General features: G+C 43.5%; 1 protein-coding gene across 1 annotated transcript in view; it reads right to left on the bottom strand.

The window, feature by feature from the left end:
* Nucleotides 1-1364: 1364 nt before the first annotated feature.
* The window catches only part of tmem104 (transmembrane protein 104), a 135522-nt gene continuing 118595 nt past the window's right edge, over nucleotides 1365-18291 (bottom strand). The window contains exons 10-11 of the mRNA XM_080723583.1: nucleotides 5882-6141; nucleotides 1365-4205 (exon numbers count right to left, since the gene is read on the bottom strand). Of these exons, the coding sequence (XP_080579709.1) occupies nucleotides 3702-4205; nucleotides 5882-6141 (764 nt within the window). The 3' untranslated portion in view covers nucleotides 1365-3701. The remainder of the gene's footprint in view (nucleotides 4206-5881; nucleotides 6142-18291) is intronic.

Genomic DNA, 18291 nt, shown 5'->3' with positions numbered 1-18291 from the left:
GGGAGGCCACGAAGGCCATGGCCGTCGTTGCCCCTCAGGTTGGCCTTGTGCCCCTCCAAAAAAATGCCATGACCTGAGGCGACAGTGGCCTTAATGCCACAGCTGACTGTACTACTTTTTCCTCTGTCTCTGTCTCTGTCTTGTCAATATGTAGACACCAGTGTCTTTTGTTGAGTCCCCATTTTTAAACCAATCCAGTGTCTTTGAATTGGTTTGTGCTGGGCTGCGCATGGATCAGATTGTAAATACCAATCTATTTATTTCACAGCAGATAGTCTACATATTAAATTTAAAATCATCATCCTTAACCCTTAAATTCAATTCGTTATTTCAATGGACTAAAATCTTGTTTTATTTGATGGCCTTCCTGCCCTGGCATTTGTGCTCTTAAAAATTCCAGGCCTGTTAAGGTCGGGTCTATAATGCCTTATGAGCACAATTATAATGCATTATGCTGCACTAACGAGGCTTTAACCCATTAACTCTCCTACTGCCAGATTATTTATTTATTTATTGGGTCTGGCGCCATCAAAAAGCGGCTTACCTTTGCGACGTTATAGTAGATAGACAGACAGACATTTATTTATTTATTTTTATTTTTTTTGGTTGTGCAATAGTGCACTTTGGTCTGCCAGGCAGCAGAGGGCGGCGTCATGCGAGAATGAATGTGAATTGTCCTGCTATGTGTTGCCGTACATTCAGAGCAGTCACTGGCTACAGAGCCTCCGGGCCAGAGGAAATCAACAAGGAAGTGAATTGTTCTCCGTTGATCTAACGCATAATGGATTTTTTACACCATCACAGCGGAAAATGTGTTTACAGTAAACGGCCGCGCGACCCCTCATCAGCTTACAGTCATCAGACGAACGAACCGAACGAGCGCCGTATTGGCATCGAGGTTCTGTAAAAAATGGGGCGAGCGTTATCGTTCAAAGCGTGGGGAGAGTTAAGGTTAAAGCTCAAAGCTCGGCACTGAGCTTGTGGATCTGCTATTTGAAAAATATCTGTGCAAGTCTTTGAATATTTTTGACACGATTCTATACATGTCTTCTAAATCCTTCTTCTAAATCAGGGGTCCTCAAAACTTTTTCATGTCAAGGACCCCCAAAATTACATGTATTTGGCTGCGGACCCCACATCTCAAAATATGTTGCTCCAGGGACCCCCAAGAAGCAAATGTTTTTAAAAATTTGTATTCAAAGATTTGCAAAAGAAAAAAAGAAAAAACATTCTTTCAAAAATAGCAGATCTACAAGCCCGCAGCGCTGTGAGCTTGTATATCTGCTATATTTCAATAGTTAAAATCATAAAATAATTCCAGATCATAATGGGTTAAAGCACTTGTTGTAAATGTTTATAATCATGTATGATAACTTACAACAAGGTTTATCAAGTATTATAATGCATTATAAACTCAAAGGAACAGTGGTCGTGCATAATTATAAACATTTATAACGAGTGTTATGAAGCGTTTATTATTATAACGCATTATAAATGTCATTACAATGCATTATAGTTCCGACCTTTAATACAGTGGTTCTCAACCTGTGGTCCCCCAAATCATTTTGGGGGGGGTCCCCAGATGATTAACTTAATGTGCAACATTGTTTTCTCACTCAACAGTAAACAAAACCAACATAAAGTTTATGTGTATAGAGGGTATCTGCACATTTCTAAAGTGACAATCTAAGGACCTTTTAATACCTCTAAAATGACAAATTAAATATTGGCCAAATTGTCAAATATTAGAGGCAGAAATTGTGAAAATAGCCGATGTACATGCATGTAGATCGGCTATTTTCACAATAGAACCGTATTATACAAAATGTTATGCCTCTCTCAGTGTTCGTAGGTTGGGGGGGTCCCCAGTTAAAATATGATTATTTTGGGGGTCTCGGCCTGAAAAGGTTGAGAACCACTGCTTTGAATTCTCCTAGTCTCGTATTGCCGTTCGCTCTCTCTTTGTCAGTTTGCTTGAGTCACATTTTGAGGAAACCTATTGCAGGCACATTCTGTGGGAAAAGGGCAATCGACCGTTTGTTTAGAAACAAAATGAGACTCAACAGACATATGGCGGAGTTGTGCAAAAAACTTTGCTTAAAAACCTTTTGATTGTCCAGCAAAAAGAAAAGAAAAAGAAAAAAAAAAGCAATAGAAATAGAACGACTCTCTCGTCCCCCGAAAAAAGCCAGGATTCTTCTTCTTGTTGTCAGATTCCAGAGTGTTTCATCGCTGGAATAATAGTCACTAAGATTATTTGGTCCCTTTTTCAACACATTATGATAAATTACTCTTATTTAATTACAGTTCAATTTACATGCTTAGTAAGAGTCCCGTAAAGAAAAGAAAAAAGAGGCACGCTATCCCTCCCAACCTGTAAGGTTTTCTGTCAGACCTGAGGTATACAGGTACCAGGATAGAGAAAGATCACCCAAAAAACAACAATTAACAGAAAAGGACTCCAAAAGCTACTCCATAAATCTGTTCATATGAACAATAAAGGCCAACTCAACCTTATCTGCGGGTTTGCAGGTCAGCTATTTTCGGCACACAATAAAAGGTGCATTAAGTGATATTTGTTTTGGAATGAATCGTTAAATAGCTTTATATTCTGTTAGCAGGGGAGGCCTTAGCTATGTTTCACCAGTTTCAATTGAAACGGGCCTCAGCCACCAGGGGGCCTCCAAGAGCTAGCCAGCAAGCCTTGTTCAACTTGCAACACACGTATAACACTTTTTAATAATCATATAACCTTGTTAATATAACGCCATTTAGGCCAATGCTATAACATTATGTAGTGATATAATAATAATATATAAATAGCAGGCAGTCATTGACTATAAGTCAACTTCTGTGTGCGATTGTTGCGTGGCTACTGTGGCCTGGGTGTGCTGGCGGTGGCGTGGGGGGGCCTCATCAATAGCTCTTGAAACAGGCCTCCAGATTACTAAGGCCGCCCCTGTCTGTTAGTACTCATTGCTATGGATGGAGTGTTCAGTAACAGGGGTCCCTTTAGTAAACAGAACATTCATTTTCCGGCTGGGATCAGTTATCCAATCCGGAGAGAGAACTGAGAAGGGACATTGGAAGTGTTAACGCGAAGAAGTGGAACACTATCCACAACGTCCCATCGTGCATTGCGCACAAGGCTTTCGGCATTTCCGGCGTCGCAGCCGAGTGTGACCTACAAGCTCACAGCGGTTGCATCTGCGACGCGACGTGAGCTTGTATGTCTGCTGTTCACCTGATGTGTCCCACAAATAATTCTACAGTAAATTCTGGCAGAAACAGGTGGATAAAACTGAAGGTGATGAAGTGGTAACCCACCTGGAACATGCATTATAATTTTTTTTGTTTTCTACAGAGCTGAAGAGATGGAGAGACCCCTGTTACTGAACAAACACCCAGAAAATACAGCTTTAACCGTTTAACAAAAAAGAAAGGGGTCCAAATGGTTAAAAACAAATATCACTTCTTAGACAATTATGTCTGAACCAAGACTGACTTCTTCATTTCCTGGTGTCCGTGAAGGCAATACCATAAACCAATTCTTAGGAACAAACACTAAAGCCTAACTTACACTCTGTATTAACAGTAGTCTTTGTTCGGAAAATAGCTGATCTACTGCCCTCACAAGCTCACGAAAGCCTCTTCTTCAGGCTTAGGCGAACCCCAAGTCTGAAACCAAAGCCCCCCCATCATCACGCCTTGGTGTCGTTGAGGATGATGTTGGCCGTGACGAACGCGATGCAGAAGATGGCCCACAGCACCACGAAGCCCACCCAGAAGGTGTGGCGGAAGGGCGAGCGGTGGCGGTTGACCGCGTCGCGGCCCACCACGGGCTCTAGCCGCCGCCGGCCGAAGTGCACCAGCAGCGCCGGCACCACGTACTGGATGCCCGTGCCGGCGTAGGCACCCGTGATGCCCACCAGGGACTCCAGGTTGTGCGTGCAGAAGGCTACGGCGATGGGCGGCGCCAGCGTGATGAGCGGGAAGGCCACGCGGTCCACCACCCAGGGGTAGGTGCCGCCGTCGCGGTGGAACAGTGTCTTCCAGTTGTTGCGCAGCGTGACGGCGATGATGGGGAAGTTGGTGCTGATGGTGAACACGGGGAACAGGCCCAGGAAGTAGCGCAGCACGGGAACGTCCAGCACGTCGCAGTCGTCCGTGAAGTTGAGCGTGTACATGTCGTGCAGCAGGGAGCCCTGCAGGGGGGAAGTAGGGGCGGTTATTTTTTTAATTAATTGATTGGCTTCACTGAATACTTTATTCATTCATTTATTAAAACCAGTAAGACTCCCTAATCGGGAGATAAGCGACCGTAGGTGGCTTATCTCCACAAATAGGGCAAAAATGTGTTTTTCCAAAATCTTCCTGATCCATGTTGATGACATGAGTGTAGACATGCTGTGTAGAGATATTCGTGATTTTAGGGCAAAAACTGTAGGAGCAGTGTCCAAAAATGTGTTTTAAAAATCGGCCTGAAGGTGGCGCTAGAATAGGGCCATGTGAGAAATGAGGGGTGGGGTCTCCGCGTTGCCTTGGCGGACGAATAGGTACCGGCCCCGGCTCTCCCGGACGCTCCTAGGCCGAGTTACGGCATTTTATGTGCGCTGCAGTGGCAGGGGGTCCTCCACTGGGGGCGCCACCACTTTTGCATCCGTTCTGGAGCACCAGGAGTGGGTGGTCCCCGGGAATTCCCCGTGAGCAGCCCCATTGGGGTGGTCATTTGGTCATTTTTGCACATTTGGTCATTTTTTACATCTGGGGGTCCCCCAGGGACCTGGGGGTCCCTGGGGCTCCGGGGGTCCTTGGAGGTTGTAGTTTGGCAGGCAAGGAGTGTGTGTGTGTGTAAAATGTGGCATGGATGGGGTCAACGGGTGCGGAGATATAAGCAGGGAAAAAGTGTGACGTGTGACGTGTGAGCACATTTGGTCATTTTTTACACCTGGGGGTCCCCCAGTCCCTGGGGCTCCGGGGGTCCTTGGAGGTTGTAGTTTGGCAGTCAAGGAGTGTGTGTGCAAAATTTGGCATGGATGGAGGCAACGGTTGTGGAGATATGAGCAGGGCAAAAGTGTGACGGACTCACTCACTGACTCACTGACAGACAGACAGCCCGGGGAGGTTCAAGTAAATAAAAATGTACATGAGTAAAAGTACAAAAGGTCCCATTTCACATGTTTTCAAATGTATAAAAATCTTTTAAAAATAGCTGATCTACAAGCTCACTATGCGACGCATCGCGACACATTGTGAGCTTGTAGATCGGCTATTTTCAAATGGCCGAAATGTATATAGAGCTGAGGTGGTTTTGTAATAATAATCAAAATCTACAAAGTAACTAGTAACTAAAGTTTTCAAATAATTGCAGTGTAGTAAAAGTACAATATTTGCCTCTGAGATGTAGTGGAGTAGAAGTAAAATTGTAAATACTGAAAAAAAAGAGAGAAGTACTGTACTACTTAGTAAATATACTTAGTTACTTTACACTAGTGGTTCTCCTTTTCAGGCCGCAACCCCAAAATAATCATATTTTAACTGGGGACCCTCACCCTGACAAGCACTAAGAGTTGAGGGTTACAATTTGTATAATACAGTTCTATAGTGAAAATATCACATCTACATGCGTTGCAAGGTGTTGTAAGCATGTAGATCGGCTATTTTCACAATTTCTGCCTCTAATATTTGACAATTTGGCCAATATTTGTCATTTTAGAGGTATTAAAAAGTCCTTAAATTGTCACTTGAAGAAATGTGCAGATACCCTCTATACACTTAAATGTATGTTGGTTCGTCTGCTGTTGAGTAAGAAAACAATGTTTCACATTAAGCCAATCATCTGGGGACCACCCTGGTTGAGAACCCCTTAGTGTTCCCTAACCTGGAAGCAGAAGATGGCGGTGAAGGCCAGCAGCAGGTAGAAGGCCAGGATGAGTGTGTAGTCCACAATCACCAGGGTGCCCACGCGCCTCTTGTCCGAGATGGGCGTCACCAGGCTGGGCAGGGAGTGCTGGCACATGAAGGAGTACACGCACACCCCGAACAGGTTGGGCACGCCCGCCAGGTTGGCGGTGGGCGGGTGGCCCTGACCCGTGCCTTTGCTGATGCGGATCAGCGCCAGGATGATCATCATGGTGAACGCTGAGGAGAGACACACACAATTATATTCATTTAATTTCAACAGGGTTCCCACACATCTTTACCAATTCATTTCCAAAACTTTTCCAAAACCTTTCCAGAATTTTTAACCCGATTTCCAGGACTACATAACAATAATTCAGCTCAATAACGAGTTGCTTGCTCCTATGTGCAATGCCCAAAGACAAGTAGTGTATGCCAGTGGTTCTCAACCTTTTCAGGTCGTGACCCCCGAAATAATCATATTTGAACTGGGGACCCCGGCACCCTGACGAGCACTAAGAGTTGAGGAATTTTGTATAACACGGTTTTATTGTGAAAATAGCCGATCTACATGCTCACAACGCCTCGCAACAGATCTGCTATTTTCACAATTTCTGCCTCTAATTTTTGACAATTTGGCCAAAGTTGAATTTTTCGATATCGAGGTATCAACATGCAGGTATACATAGCGACGATGACGGCTTGAAATGGTGTATGTGTCAAATGAATTATCAGACACACTATGCATGCATGTAGCACATGCAAAAAAGCAGTCCATCTGGAACCAGGTGTTCCAGGTGGACACCATTGTTGGGAAATGGAAATATGGAAATAAGGCATTTAATTTCTTTATTCTATGTGTACCGTGCAGTGTGCATGCATGGATATGCTATTCATTATCTGGGTTAGGCAGGCAGTGGACCTAAAGCAGAAAAAAACTATACTGTAAAATGCAATTTTTTTGACTAATATTGTGAGTAATATCGATATCGAGGTATTCAACAACGTTATTGAATATCGAAGGTTTTCCTAATATCGCCCAGCCTTAATTCAAAGGGCTTTATTGGCATGAGAAAACATACGTTTACATTGCCAAAGAAAAAGTGTACACAGTACAATACGATCAATCAATATAATACAATCAAAATTAAATATGTATGTTGTACAATTGAAAAGGGTGAGACAGTTTTCATGTATGGAGATTACTGGATGCAGACAGTGCAGGGATGTACTCTATACACTATGATCGGTAGTCTTTAAGGTGGTTGTGTTCCATTTGATATCCTTCTCCTATCGCAGCAGCTTACATATCTGTACTTCACGCAGCAGATATGGGATTTTTTTTTTATCATTGGTTTTCAAACTCTTGTTGGGTGACACACGCACACACACACACACACACACACACACACGCGCACGCACACACGCACACACACACACACACACACACACACACACACACACACACACACACACACACACACACACACACAGTCTTAGTCGTGCTGACCTTCATTCCAACAGAGAAGGCATATAAACGATTCGCTCAACTCACAGTACGATTCGAATCACGATGCTTCCACAAACATTATTTTCCAGACAAATGATCCAAACATATTTTATTATTATTATTTCTCTCTCTCTCTCTCTAGGTCGTCCTCAGACACATTACACGAATGCCCGGTTCTTACAAGCTGTACCTCGCTGCAACAATAATAAAATGATATAAAACACAATACCAATAGCTATTATTAAAGGCGAGATATAATGGACCCAAGTCAAGTTTCCTTACTTTTTGCGCATGGTTTATTTTGCATTCCTTTTTTATTTTAATGTTTTTGCAGCTGGAGCCCACAGTGTGCGAATGTTGGGTTAGAATGTGCATCCTTCTTTCCACCCACATACCACACATGGCTGCCATCATGCCATTAGGCAGAAGGCCCGTTGTTCCAAAGCTGATTGGTCTGATGGCTAAGGTTTTGCACTGCTTAACCATTTAAACCAGGGGTCTTCAATGTTTTCAGGCCAAGGACCCCTTCCTTAGTTGAGAGAGAAGAAGCAGGGACCCCCACATCCTTTTCATAGATTCCATATAGTTTCAGTGTAGTTTCAGTGCACTTATACTTGTACAGTATGTTGGTCTGTTTACTGTTGAGTGAGAAAACAATGTTGCACATTAAGCTAATGATCTAGAGAACCCCCCCCCCCAAGGAGTTTGGGAACCACTGCTCTAAACCGGTTTCAGTTTCAGTTCAGTTTCAGTTTATTTTTATTTATAGTGCAATCATCACCCCAAGGGGTCTCTGTGCAACCAAACCTCTTCACCCCAAAAAATAGCCAATCTACAAGCTCACAACGTGTTGTGTTGATACAGTATGCATAATGAGGTTGTAAATTAGACCCACAATGCTCCATGCCCAGAACAGGGATGCAAGGGTTCACATGGTTAAACGGTGTGCAAATGAACAATTAACCTGCCATGTAATTAATCTTGCACAGGGAGAGGACGCTTTGCCAAATGATCCCAGCGGTTCCGGCCAAGCATTTTTTGATCGGTCAAAATAAGCTCTCCAGCCGTGCTCAAACAACGATAAATCACACCTACAGTAGCCCTGCTAAAATAAATATGACCCTGCCATCGATTAGAAATACAGCCAAATGTTCTGAGTGGGTGGCACAGCGCTGGCGCTAACATTACAATCCAAAGACATAACTAAATATGTCTCTAATTACTTGTGTTTTGAAGTTATAATTTTTTAACTCACCCACTGCCTTTGATGAGATATGACATCTTATAGAATAGATCTTTATTGTCATTGTCACAAGTACAACGAAATTAATTATAATTAACATAATAATAGCCAACTGCATCAAGGCCATTAAGTAAAGTCGTTTCCATATTGTTGATTGCTGCTCTAAGGCCCCGTCCAGACGACAACGGATTATTTTTCACCGGGGAGGTAAAACCACGAACACCCATGGGTGTCCACATGCAGACGCATGCAAACGGAGGACTAGCCGAATAGTTTCCAAAACTCCGGCTGCAGTGCATTTTTGTTACCCGGGCGTATTTCTTTTGCCTTGTGGACACCATAAACGGAGAAGTTCTTTGCTTGCATGCTTACGTCACCTTGTGCGCCCCTCGCCTCCTCCTCCTTGCTATGAGAGAATCCCGTGGCGGTCTCTGTAGAATATCCATATTTATGAGCGCATTCACGACATGTTAACATTAGAGAGCTCAGCTGTCTTGTTTAGGGATGGAGCCCTAATGAATGATTGTTTTAATGATAGTCTATTTGTTACTCTTGTCAAATGTCATCTTCATAGATGGTGGTCACTGGCCAGCCACGAGTTGCAAAATATAGGCCTACCAGTTATATTCTGAATGTGTTAACTTGTCTCACATAGCTTTCCATCGGCTCAATAAGCTGGATCGATAAGGTGCTCATTATCAATAACGAGATGCAGCCCTCGTCTTGTTAACGGAGCATATCTGACGCGACGCGCCTGCCTCTTCTCTTTGTCAAAGTTTGGATATCAACTGCCAATATCAAATGATTTCAAGCATAATGGAGACATACGCACGCATGCAGGCATTATTCCAGCCCATTCTCACCAGTTGTCTGACGCTTTGAAGGTGAGAATATGTTGATTATTCACGGCATGTGCTGCCTTTTAAATTATTTCCACGATCAGCACAAGCACAAAAAAAGGCTCTAGTCTAGGCTGTGTAGCCTACATTATCTTCCATCTCTCTCCTATCTCTAACATGTGTGTCTGTCACTCTAATTTAGTAATAGATGCTGCTTTAACAAGTGCACTGAAGCATTCATATGATTATGTTCTCATTTCCAACTTGAGGCAACTTAGAGATCAGATGTTCAAATAGGCTAAACATTTTCCAGGGACTATTACAAATTTAAAAAAGAGTCCCCATTATGCAAGTAAAGAACATTCGATTGTGGTTTAATAAATAGCTATGCAACGTTCTCCTCTGCTGCACAGTTAAACGGTCCCGTCTTCTAAAGCTCTCTCTCTCTCTCTCTCTCTCTCTCTCTCTCTCTCTCTCTGATTGATAGAGTTACATTCGTTTAATGCTGAGAGAGAGAGAGCGCTCTCCCCTGCTCTAGAAATAGTTCGCGAATTTATATTAAATTAATATTTAAATAGCAATTGTGCATGTTAAAGTGTGAAGATTGTGAAACTTGTCAATGCATAGCCTATAGATAGATAGCTGCTGCAATGATTGCATGAGAGCAGGGGGACGCGGCCAGCCGGCCACCCGCTTCGGTGACGCGCAGACAGGGATTTATAGCGTTTTGATAATACCGTGTGGACACACATATTTTTATACACGGGCCCGTGTGGAGGCGTAGAGGTTTCAAAACGAAGTCAGAAACGCCCGGGGATTTTTTAGGTATGGACAGGGCCTAAATCTTACACCAGTTCAAGGCTGAAGAAAAAAAGAAAAAAAGAGAAGAAAAAGTAAAAGAAAAAAACATTAGCTGTATCTAACTGAGGTCAGCATGAGCTGGTACAGGTTGGGAAAATTTTTGTTTACATTATTGATGACAGTGATATTGGCAATTATGCAGCCGATGTGTCCCAAATTAAAAAAAAGTTCAACCTGTCTTTTTTTAGCACTTAAAGTGCTTAAATAATCAGTTTACATATATTTTATATTTACTTTGCTTGTTAATTGTATAATTAATGTTAAATGTTAAAAAAAAAACATCTTAAAATGCTTTTCATATATTGACGTTTCATATCCTTGTTTTTTTATTTGGTTGCTTACAACCAAGGCGCTTTACAGAAATTGTGCATTACATTCACCCATTCACACACATTCATACACCAATGGCAGAGGAAACCATACAAGGCACCAACCTGCTCACTGGGAGCAACTAGGGGTTCAGAGTCTTGCTCAAGGACTCTTCGACACCAACTCTGGGAGAGCCCAGGATCGAACTGGGAACGCTTCGGGAACCCTTCTTGTTCTAATGATGGTTTCTCTACCCCTGAGCCACTGCCGCCCCAGTCTTAAATCTGCGATCTAGGACTCTCCGAAAAAAAACCCTGGCATGGGTAGGCCTGTTCCTGAGATGCACAATGACCCATTTAGTTTGAAGTTCTTTGCCTCTCTCTCTGACCCTACTGCTCCTAAAGACCACAAGGTATTAGGCCTCCGTGAGGACCATGTTGAAGCCCTTTAATGTGATAGTGGCTTCTAGCTGGCTGACCCAGAAACCTGCCCGCCCCGCATGCAGCGGAAAGACACGCCGCGTGGGCAATGTTCTGCTCCATGCTACTGCAGAGCGGAAACCCCATATGTCCCCAAAACGTTTTCATTACGTTTCATTACTATTAAAAATATAGGTAAATACAATAGCAAAAAATAGCTCACGACGGGACACGTTATGAACCCTGCTGTTTTCACTACTATTTTGAGACACTTAATTCTGACAGCACATTTTTAATTAGTCTGTCTTTTGAATAACACAGCATTTCGTTTCAGTCATCTGAAATTGTCTAGTCTTAGTCGACTACATATCAAATCAAAGATATGTGTAGTTTTAGTTTTTTTAGTCTTAGTCAACATAAGTAACACCGACTTGGGCAGTGGTTCTCAAAGTGGCTTGTATGGACTCTGTAGGTTCCTTTGGGGGGGCTTAATTTGAATTTGAAGTCTAACTCTGACAGTGTACAAATGGAACCAGGGTCAGGGTCCATTTTGGTTCCATGGGTCAGGGTCCATTTTGGTTCCATTTGTAGTACACTGTCGGGAGTTAATGGGAGACCTTTACATTTCAAAGTTTGAGAACCACTGAAGTAGGGCCTTAATATGCGGACATAAATGTAGAAAAGCAGTTGAAAGGTGGAGATAGGAGGTTTCATTGCCTGACATCAACGGTGTGGGCCATGCTCCATGGCAACCTGCACCGCCTGCTCTGTGCAGGACTTATGTATCTCCACCTCCTGCTCTTGGCAGCGGGTCTGCCTCCAATTGATTGCTGTGCTTGTGCGAGTGTGCACGTGTGTGTGTGTGTGTGTGTGTGTGTGTGTGTGTGCGTGTGTGTGTGTGTGTGTGTGTGTGTGTGTGTGTGTGTGTGTGTGTGTGTGTGTGTGTGTGTGTGTGTGTGTGTGTGCACGCTATACGTGCGAGGGGCCAACAAGTACAGTAGCATATGAGAAATAGACATTGGGGAGGGCAATCTTCCTGGTTTTCACAAGAGAAATGGATGTTTTTATGATTAAAAAAAGAAGAAAAAAAAGAAACCAAGGAGTCAAGGCTCTTCCGCATTTTTCATCTGAAATTCTTGCAAAAAAAAAAACAATCACATCTGAAAAGTGGTTAAAATATATGATATTAGGCCTATATAATGATGTATCATCATGTAAAAGTGCTGATGAAGATGTAGACTGATCGAAATGTTTGACAGCAATGTATAAAATAAGCAGAGCGTAGCGGCGTGCATGCATAAACTTCTATTTTCGTCGTGTAACTGCGTGTAAAGACTACTTTCTACTTTTGTACTTTTACTCAAGTAAATTATGAATTCCGGACGTAACTTGCAGTATTGATACTTTTACTCAACAAAAAAATAAATAAAAAAAAGAAAATACGTGATTACTTTTTTCAAACACAGCTCAATAGTGTAGTAACTTCATGCGTGCCACTCTCCGGGCATGTGGCCCCCGTAGTGGGCATCTCTAAAGCGGAGCATGACATGCGGTCTTGTTATGGGCGGTGGGGACGGGGCTGGGGCTGCGATGCCACTCAGCTCTGTGACACCAGCGTTAGTCACAGCTGCAGTCCCTCTGCTTTCATCATCCAGCTGGCCGCGCAACATGGACTGACATTTGGGAAAGGAGAGCGAGAGCGAGAGCGAGAGAGAGAGAGAGAACAAAACGCATGTTCTCACTCTACTCTGTGGTTACTACGTGATTGTGTATATGTATGCAACTGAAGGTCTCCGCGTGTGCCTGGCGTTTGAAGATAATATTTTCTGGAGCACTGGAACGATATGTATGGCTTTAAAGTAAAATATTCCCAATTCTTTAACGTTTCCTACAGTAAAAAATATGTAGTATAAATAGATACATTTTTAAGAAATCTATCTATTTCCAAACTTGTGAGATTGCAAAAAGGCCATTTTTCACTGTTAAATAGGACTCAAGTGTTGATTTCATAATGCATTCTTGGGTCCTGGGGAGAGAGGAAAATGTGTCGAGCTGAAAGGTTTGGGAACTACTGTACTACAGCCTAAATGGTAAATGGTAAATGGTGCATTTATATAGCGCTTTTAATCCAAAGCGCTTTACATAGATTGTGCATTACATTCACCCATTCACGCACACATTCATACACCGGTGGCGGAGGAAGCCATGCAAGGCACCAACCTACTCACCGGAGGCAATTAGGGGTTCAGAGTCTTGCCCAAGGACCCTTCGACATTAACTCAGGGGGAGCCCGGATTTGAACTGGGAACCCTTCGGGATTTATACCCTTCGTGCTCTAATACCAGTTTCTCTACCCCTGAGCTATGCCTGACAGATACTGTATGTATCTGTTTGGCTGATATATATAGGTCGTGATTTGACTTTTAATCATATGTTATCCTGGCAGGCTAGGCAACCGCGAATGTCGCAGTTTTCTTCTTAGCAATCAATGAGTTAACGTGGCGTGTTTCGGGACAGGGCTCTCTGTGAGTTTATCAGAGTACAGATGAACTCACTAAATGCGGGAGGGGGGGTGGTTGTTACTGGATAGTGGATAATATAAAGTTTTAATCAGCGCCTATTAATCAGCTACTGGGTGCTTTTTTTTGTGGTGGCACTTTAATGTATGTCACGGGGATGAAATAGATTCCATTCCGATTAGCAGGAACAGAATGTACTGGAAGGGCGGAGAGAAGGCATTGGACATGGAGGACGGAAAACTTGTATCTTCACATTTAAAGGACAACTTTATTTTTTTTACAACAAGGGTTCATATTTTAGATTGTAATTAGAAATTAGAAATTGTTTTCTTTCACTGCTTTCTTTCAGCGATTTTAATGATTTTAGTTTCAGTGAGTACAAGTGGCTAAATAAGTATTGACACAATAAGCCCATTCCCAAGATGCACCACAATCTTTCATGGGCAGATGGGGGCTGGTAGTGTTACTGCAAATAGCAATACAGAAATCGCCAGCTTATTCTGTCTAAAACACATATTTAGCCACTTGTACACATGCCCCCACCCACTGAAATCAAAAATCGCTAAAATTGCTAAAACGTTAGAAAGCAGAAAATGAAGACATTTTAACACGCATCTTTTCCTTTCTCTAATTGCATTTCTCAGCAGAGGGGTCCTTAGCCTGAAATCATTGAAGACCCCTGGACTAAACTACATTCATTGGAACACACGCCATTTCCTGAAAAGTAAAGGTTGGGGACATGAGAGGTTTCTATGTGACGGCGCCCGTGTACTGCAGTGGGTTTAATGGTCCGCTGCAAGCTTATGCATTCAATCATCATTAATCAGGGTGTCTGCACGGGCATCACAGGACCATAGGATTCAATTTAATATTATTTAAAGACCCCTTTTTTTTAAGATCAAACATAAAATACATTTAAGACGGGACGGTTTCAGTCAGCATGGTGGGAAACGTAGGGGAGGAGGAGGGGATTCTAGGATTACGACCACAGCCAGGCCATCATTTGTTGACAAGGGCCTTGTCAACAACAAGCATAATCGTCACTACTCTACAGCTACAACTACACAGCCTAAAGCTATGTCCAAACCTGGATGGTTCAAGCGGCGCGATCACATACAAAGTGAATGCCTAAGACGAGACAACGCGCGAACGGGCACGGTGCGAACGGGTGCGGCGCGAACAATCCGAAAGGTGCGGCGTAAACGGCACGAACGGTCGCCTCAATTCATTCTGAGTGAGATGACAGAATATTAATTTCAGCAGATTAAACTAATATCAAGACGTCGACCTGAGGAAGGTCATTTTTTTTCACTTTCATTTCTAGGCTGGAATTACAACCTATTACATCACACTCATCCGATCGAGAGAGAGAGAGAGAGAGAGAGAGACAGAGAGAGAGAGAGAGAGAGAGATGCTGTGATCACGCTGACATCTGCAAAAGATACCAAGCTAAAAAGCGACGCAGCATATTTGTGGCAGAGTCGCATTGGGCGTGTTAATGATCAACGTTGGTGATAAGCATGTGTCCGACAAACAAGAAAACAGACGCAGCAAGCAGGGATCGCTGGAACACAGTCCAATACTGGTTGGGCATTGCATGCAGCGCAGATGGGCCTTTGGGATTGTAAGTAAGGATAGACGATCTACAAGCTCACAACGTGTCACGCTGTGGCATTTCACGTCTCTCCCAAGCTTTCGACAGGTTGGCCTTCGCAATGTGTTAGGCCTTAACAAAATGCATTACCATTGTCTGCAATTTGAAAGATGGATGCAACATATTGGAAACTCTCTGCCATGTTTGGAATGTGAACCGACAGAGGATTCCTGTATGTACCATGAATGACAGTTCATTATATGTTCCATAGTGACTTGTCTTGTTCAGGGGTCACCAATGTGTCCCTACATGGACAAATGTGTCTGTGGCAGGACTTGGTCCTGACCGCTGCAATACTATCATACAATATTATAGTATCATTTCATTCTTTCTAAACCGTGACGTGTTGTGCGCTTGTGGATTTGGTTTTTCCACCATCGGTTTTAAATGCTTGAACGTTTATGGACATTTTTCAACATGGAAAAAGATCGTAACGATTATACAAAAAAATAATTTCGATTATGTAATAATCACGACAGTCCAATAATAACAGAGGTTTGGGCATTTTGCCTACAGTTCTTTTATTCCTCCCCCTCCTCCCACCCAGAATATACTGTACATACAAGAGGATAATAACCACAATCTGTTTGTGTCAGATAAGGCCGGGGAGCAGCGTAAGAAGCCCACTATGGAGTCGGTGCTAAAGACGTCCATTGTCACCGACACAGATGTGTTTTACGCTGGACGTGTGAACGAGCCGTCGGGCCCGGCCATCTGTCCCCGCCGCCAACAGGTGCCACGGCCGTCCTCTCGCCGTCCTTCCAAGACTTCCTCTGACCCTTCTCACCCCCACTTTCACCAGAACAGGAGGCGCGGGACGGAACACGGGCAGGGAGCTTTTAATTAACCGATTCGGAACGGGTACACATTGTGAATCATTATTTTATGCTTTAACTATTGAAAAATAGCAGATATACGAGCTCACAGCGCGGCACCCGGTGCCGAGCTTCTAGATCTGCTATTTTTGAAAAATCTTTAAAATTTGAATTTTGACCCGATTCTATAAATGTCTTTTGAATCCGCCTAAGATTTTTTGAAAAACCCTATGTTTCTATGTCAGCAATCTGGGCGGCCATCGTCAAAGAAAAGGTCCTTTTCACTTAACTGGAGCTCAGTTAGTCTGTTCTTGAGAGACTACTAAGTCAGTGGTTCTCAAACCTTTTCATGTGAAGGACCCCCAAACTGATATTTATTTGGCCATGGACCCCCATCTCAAAATATTTAGTTCCAGGGACCACCCAGAAGCAAAATTGGAGTTACAAATGTTCGCTTTTATAGTCAAAGATTTGCACACATTTTCACGACTTTTTCAAAAATAGCAGATCTACAAGCTCGCAGCGCGGCACTCGGGGCCGCGCTGTGAGCTTGTAGATCTGCTATTTTTGGTTAAAGCATTCAATAATTCTAGGCCTAAATGGGTTAAGACCGCCTCGGGGTGGCTGGTCACTACTACAGTACTGCTGCTGCTGCTGCATTCCTGGATGCTGTTTTTAAAAGCCCTGTTGAAGCAATGTGGCCGTTTCAATGGCTAATGAAAAGAAAGGGCCATATGGGATATTATATCACGTTACCCAGGCTTTATTTGGGAGGGAGGGGGGGGGTATACAAGGACAGAGAGCTTGCACTGATTGGTCATGTGCCGTGTCTTCAACAGGCCTAATTTGGCAGCGGAACAACGGTTTGATTGATTGAATTTTTGTAGCATACTCAACAGTATGTGCGTATGTATGTGCCACACTTGGCTCATTGGCTTAATGAAATTCACTGCTAAAAGGACGACACAAACAAAGGGTCATTCATCATGGTCCTTTGTACTCAATTCATCAAGCGAAGGTAAAAGCTGTGTCCTTTTAACGTCTTTCTGATTTGTATTTAACAAGGTGTGCAGGACGATTTCACGATAAATTAAATCTCCACAATACGATTATCGTGGCGGTTGGAGGCACTGGCTAGGCTGAGCAAGTCTGTCAGCCATCAACACTTTCTTAACGGTGTGCTCACACCCAGGGAGATGACCCTGGTGAAGTCTCTGTGTGGATGAAGAGAGAAATATGCCATTGGTATTTACAGTATGCGCTCCACAGGCATTAGTCATCAGGCTGTCAGGCTACTAGACCGGAGCTGTGGGTGAATTTTAAACGGTGAAGCCCAAGTGACACAGACATATAGCTCCCATCGCCAGGAAGGCCACACTCACTTTTACAAAACTAGTGCACTAGGGCTCCGTGGTGCAAGGTTTTTTGGGGGTCTCGCGCACACTGACTGTGATGGTAAAGTTACAGTATGCTTGCTCCGGGAGCGTGAACCGTATTATACAACAGGTAGTTCCGACGAAGCAATCTGATTGGTTGAAATAAGCTTTCTACTCGTGCGAATAATGAGCATTATCATCAAACAAAGACATCAGCTATGCAGGTCGTAACATAGCCGCCCGCTCGCTTTTATTGTTTACGTAGGCGATGCCTTGTAAGCGGCTACGCTAGCAGTTTTCATGTGAAGTTCAGGGACATATGGCGAAATCTGGCATTAAAAAATTATAAATCTCAATCGAATATCTTAATTAAATTTGACGCGTTGACAAGGGCTACTGGTGTATAATATAATGAGGGGTCCCCAGACACCACCACTGCTCTGTAATACTTTAGTGTGGTATAAGTGGTGCGTGGTGCTGGGGAAGGTAATCCGGGGGCCACTTCCACGCACGTTTTTCAGGGCAAGAAAAAAAAAGAAAAAAGAAGGAACATGAACGTGGCATTGGACTGAAAGGACACCGGCGACCATGTGTGACCCTGTTCCACTTAAGACTGAGTGGACAGCCGTATCCCGGGGGGGCGATGCTCCAAACTGGAAGAGACGGCCTGGTTATGGATAGCATGGCCTCTCCCTGCCGGCGTGGAAACACCCACCTACTCTACTATGTGGCGACAGGACGTGACGGGTTGAAATGCACATGCATTTCCCAGGGGTACTGTATGGCTTAAACCAGTGACACTGGGAAAGCATCGGTGTCATTTTGATTTGATTTTAACCACTTTA

This window comes from Nannobrachium achirus (genome assembly GCF_963921795.1).
Source record: "Nannobrachium achirus genome assembly, chromosome: 4".
NCBI classification, from domain to species: Eukaryota; Metazoa; Chordata; class Actinopteri; order Myctophiformes; family Myctophidae; genus Nannobrachium; species Nannobrachium achirus.
This window is presented reverse-complemented; position numbering and strand designations above follow the sequence as displayed.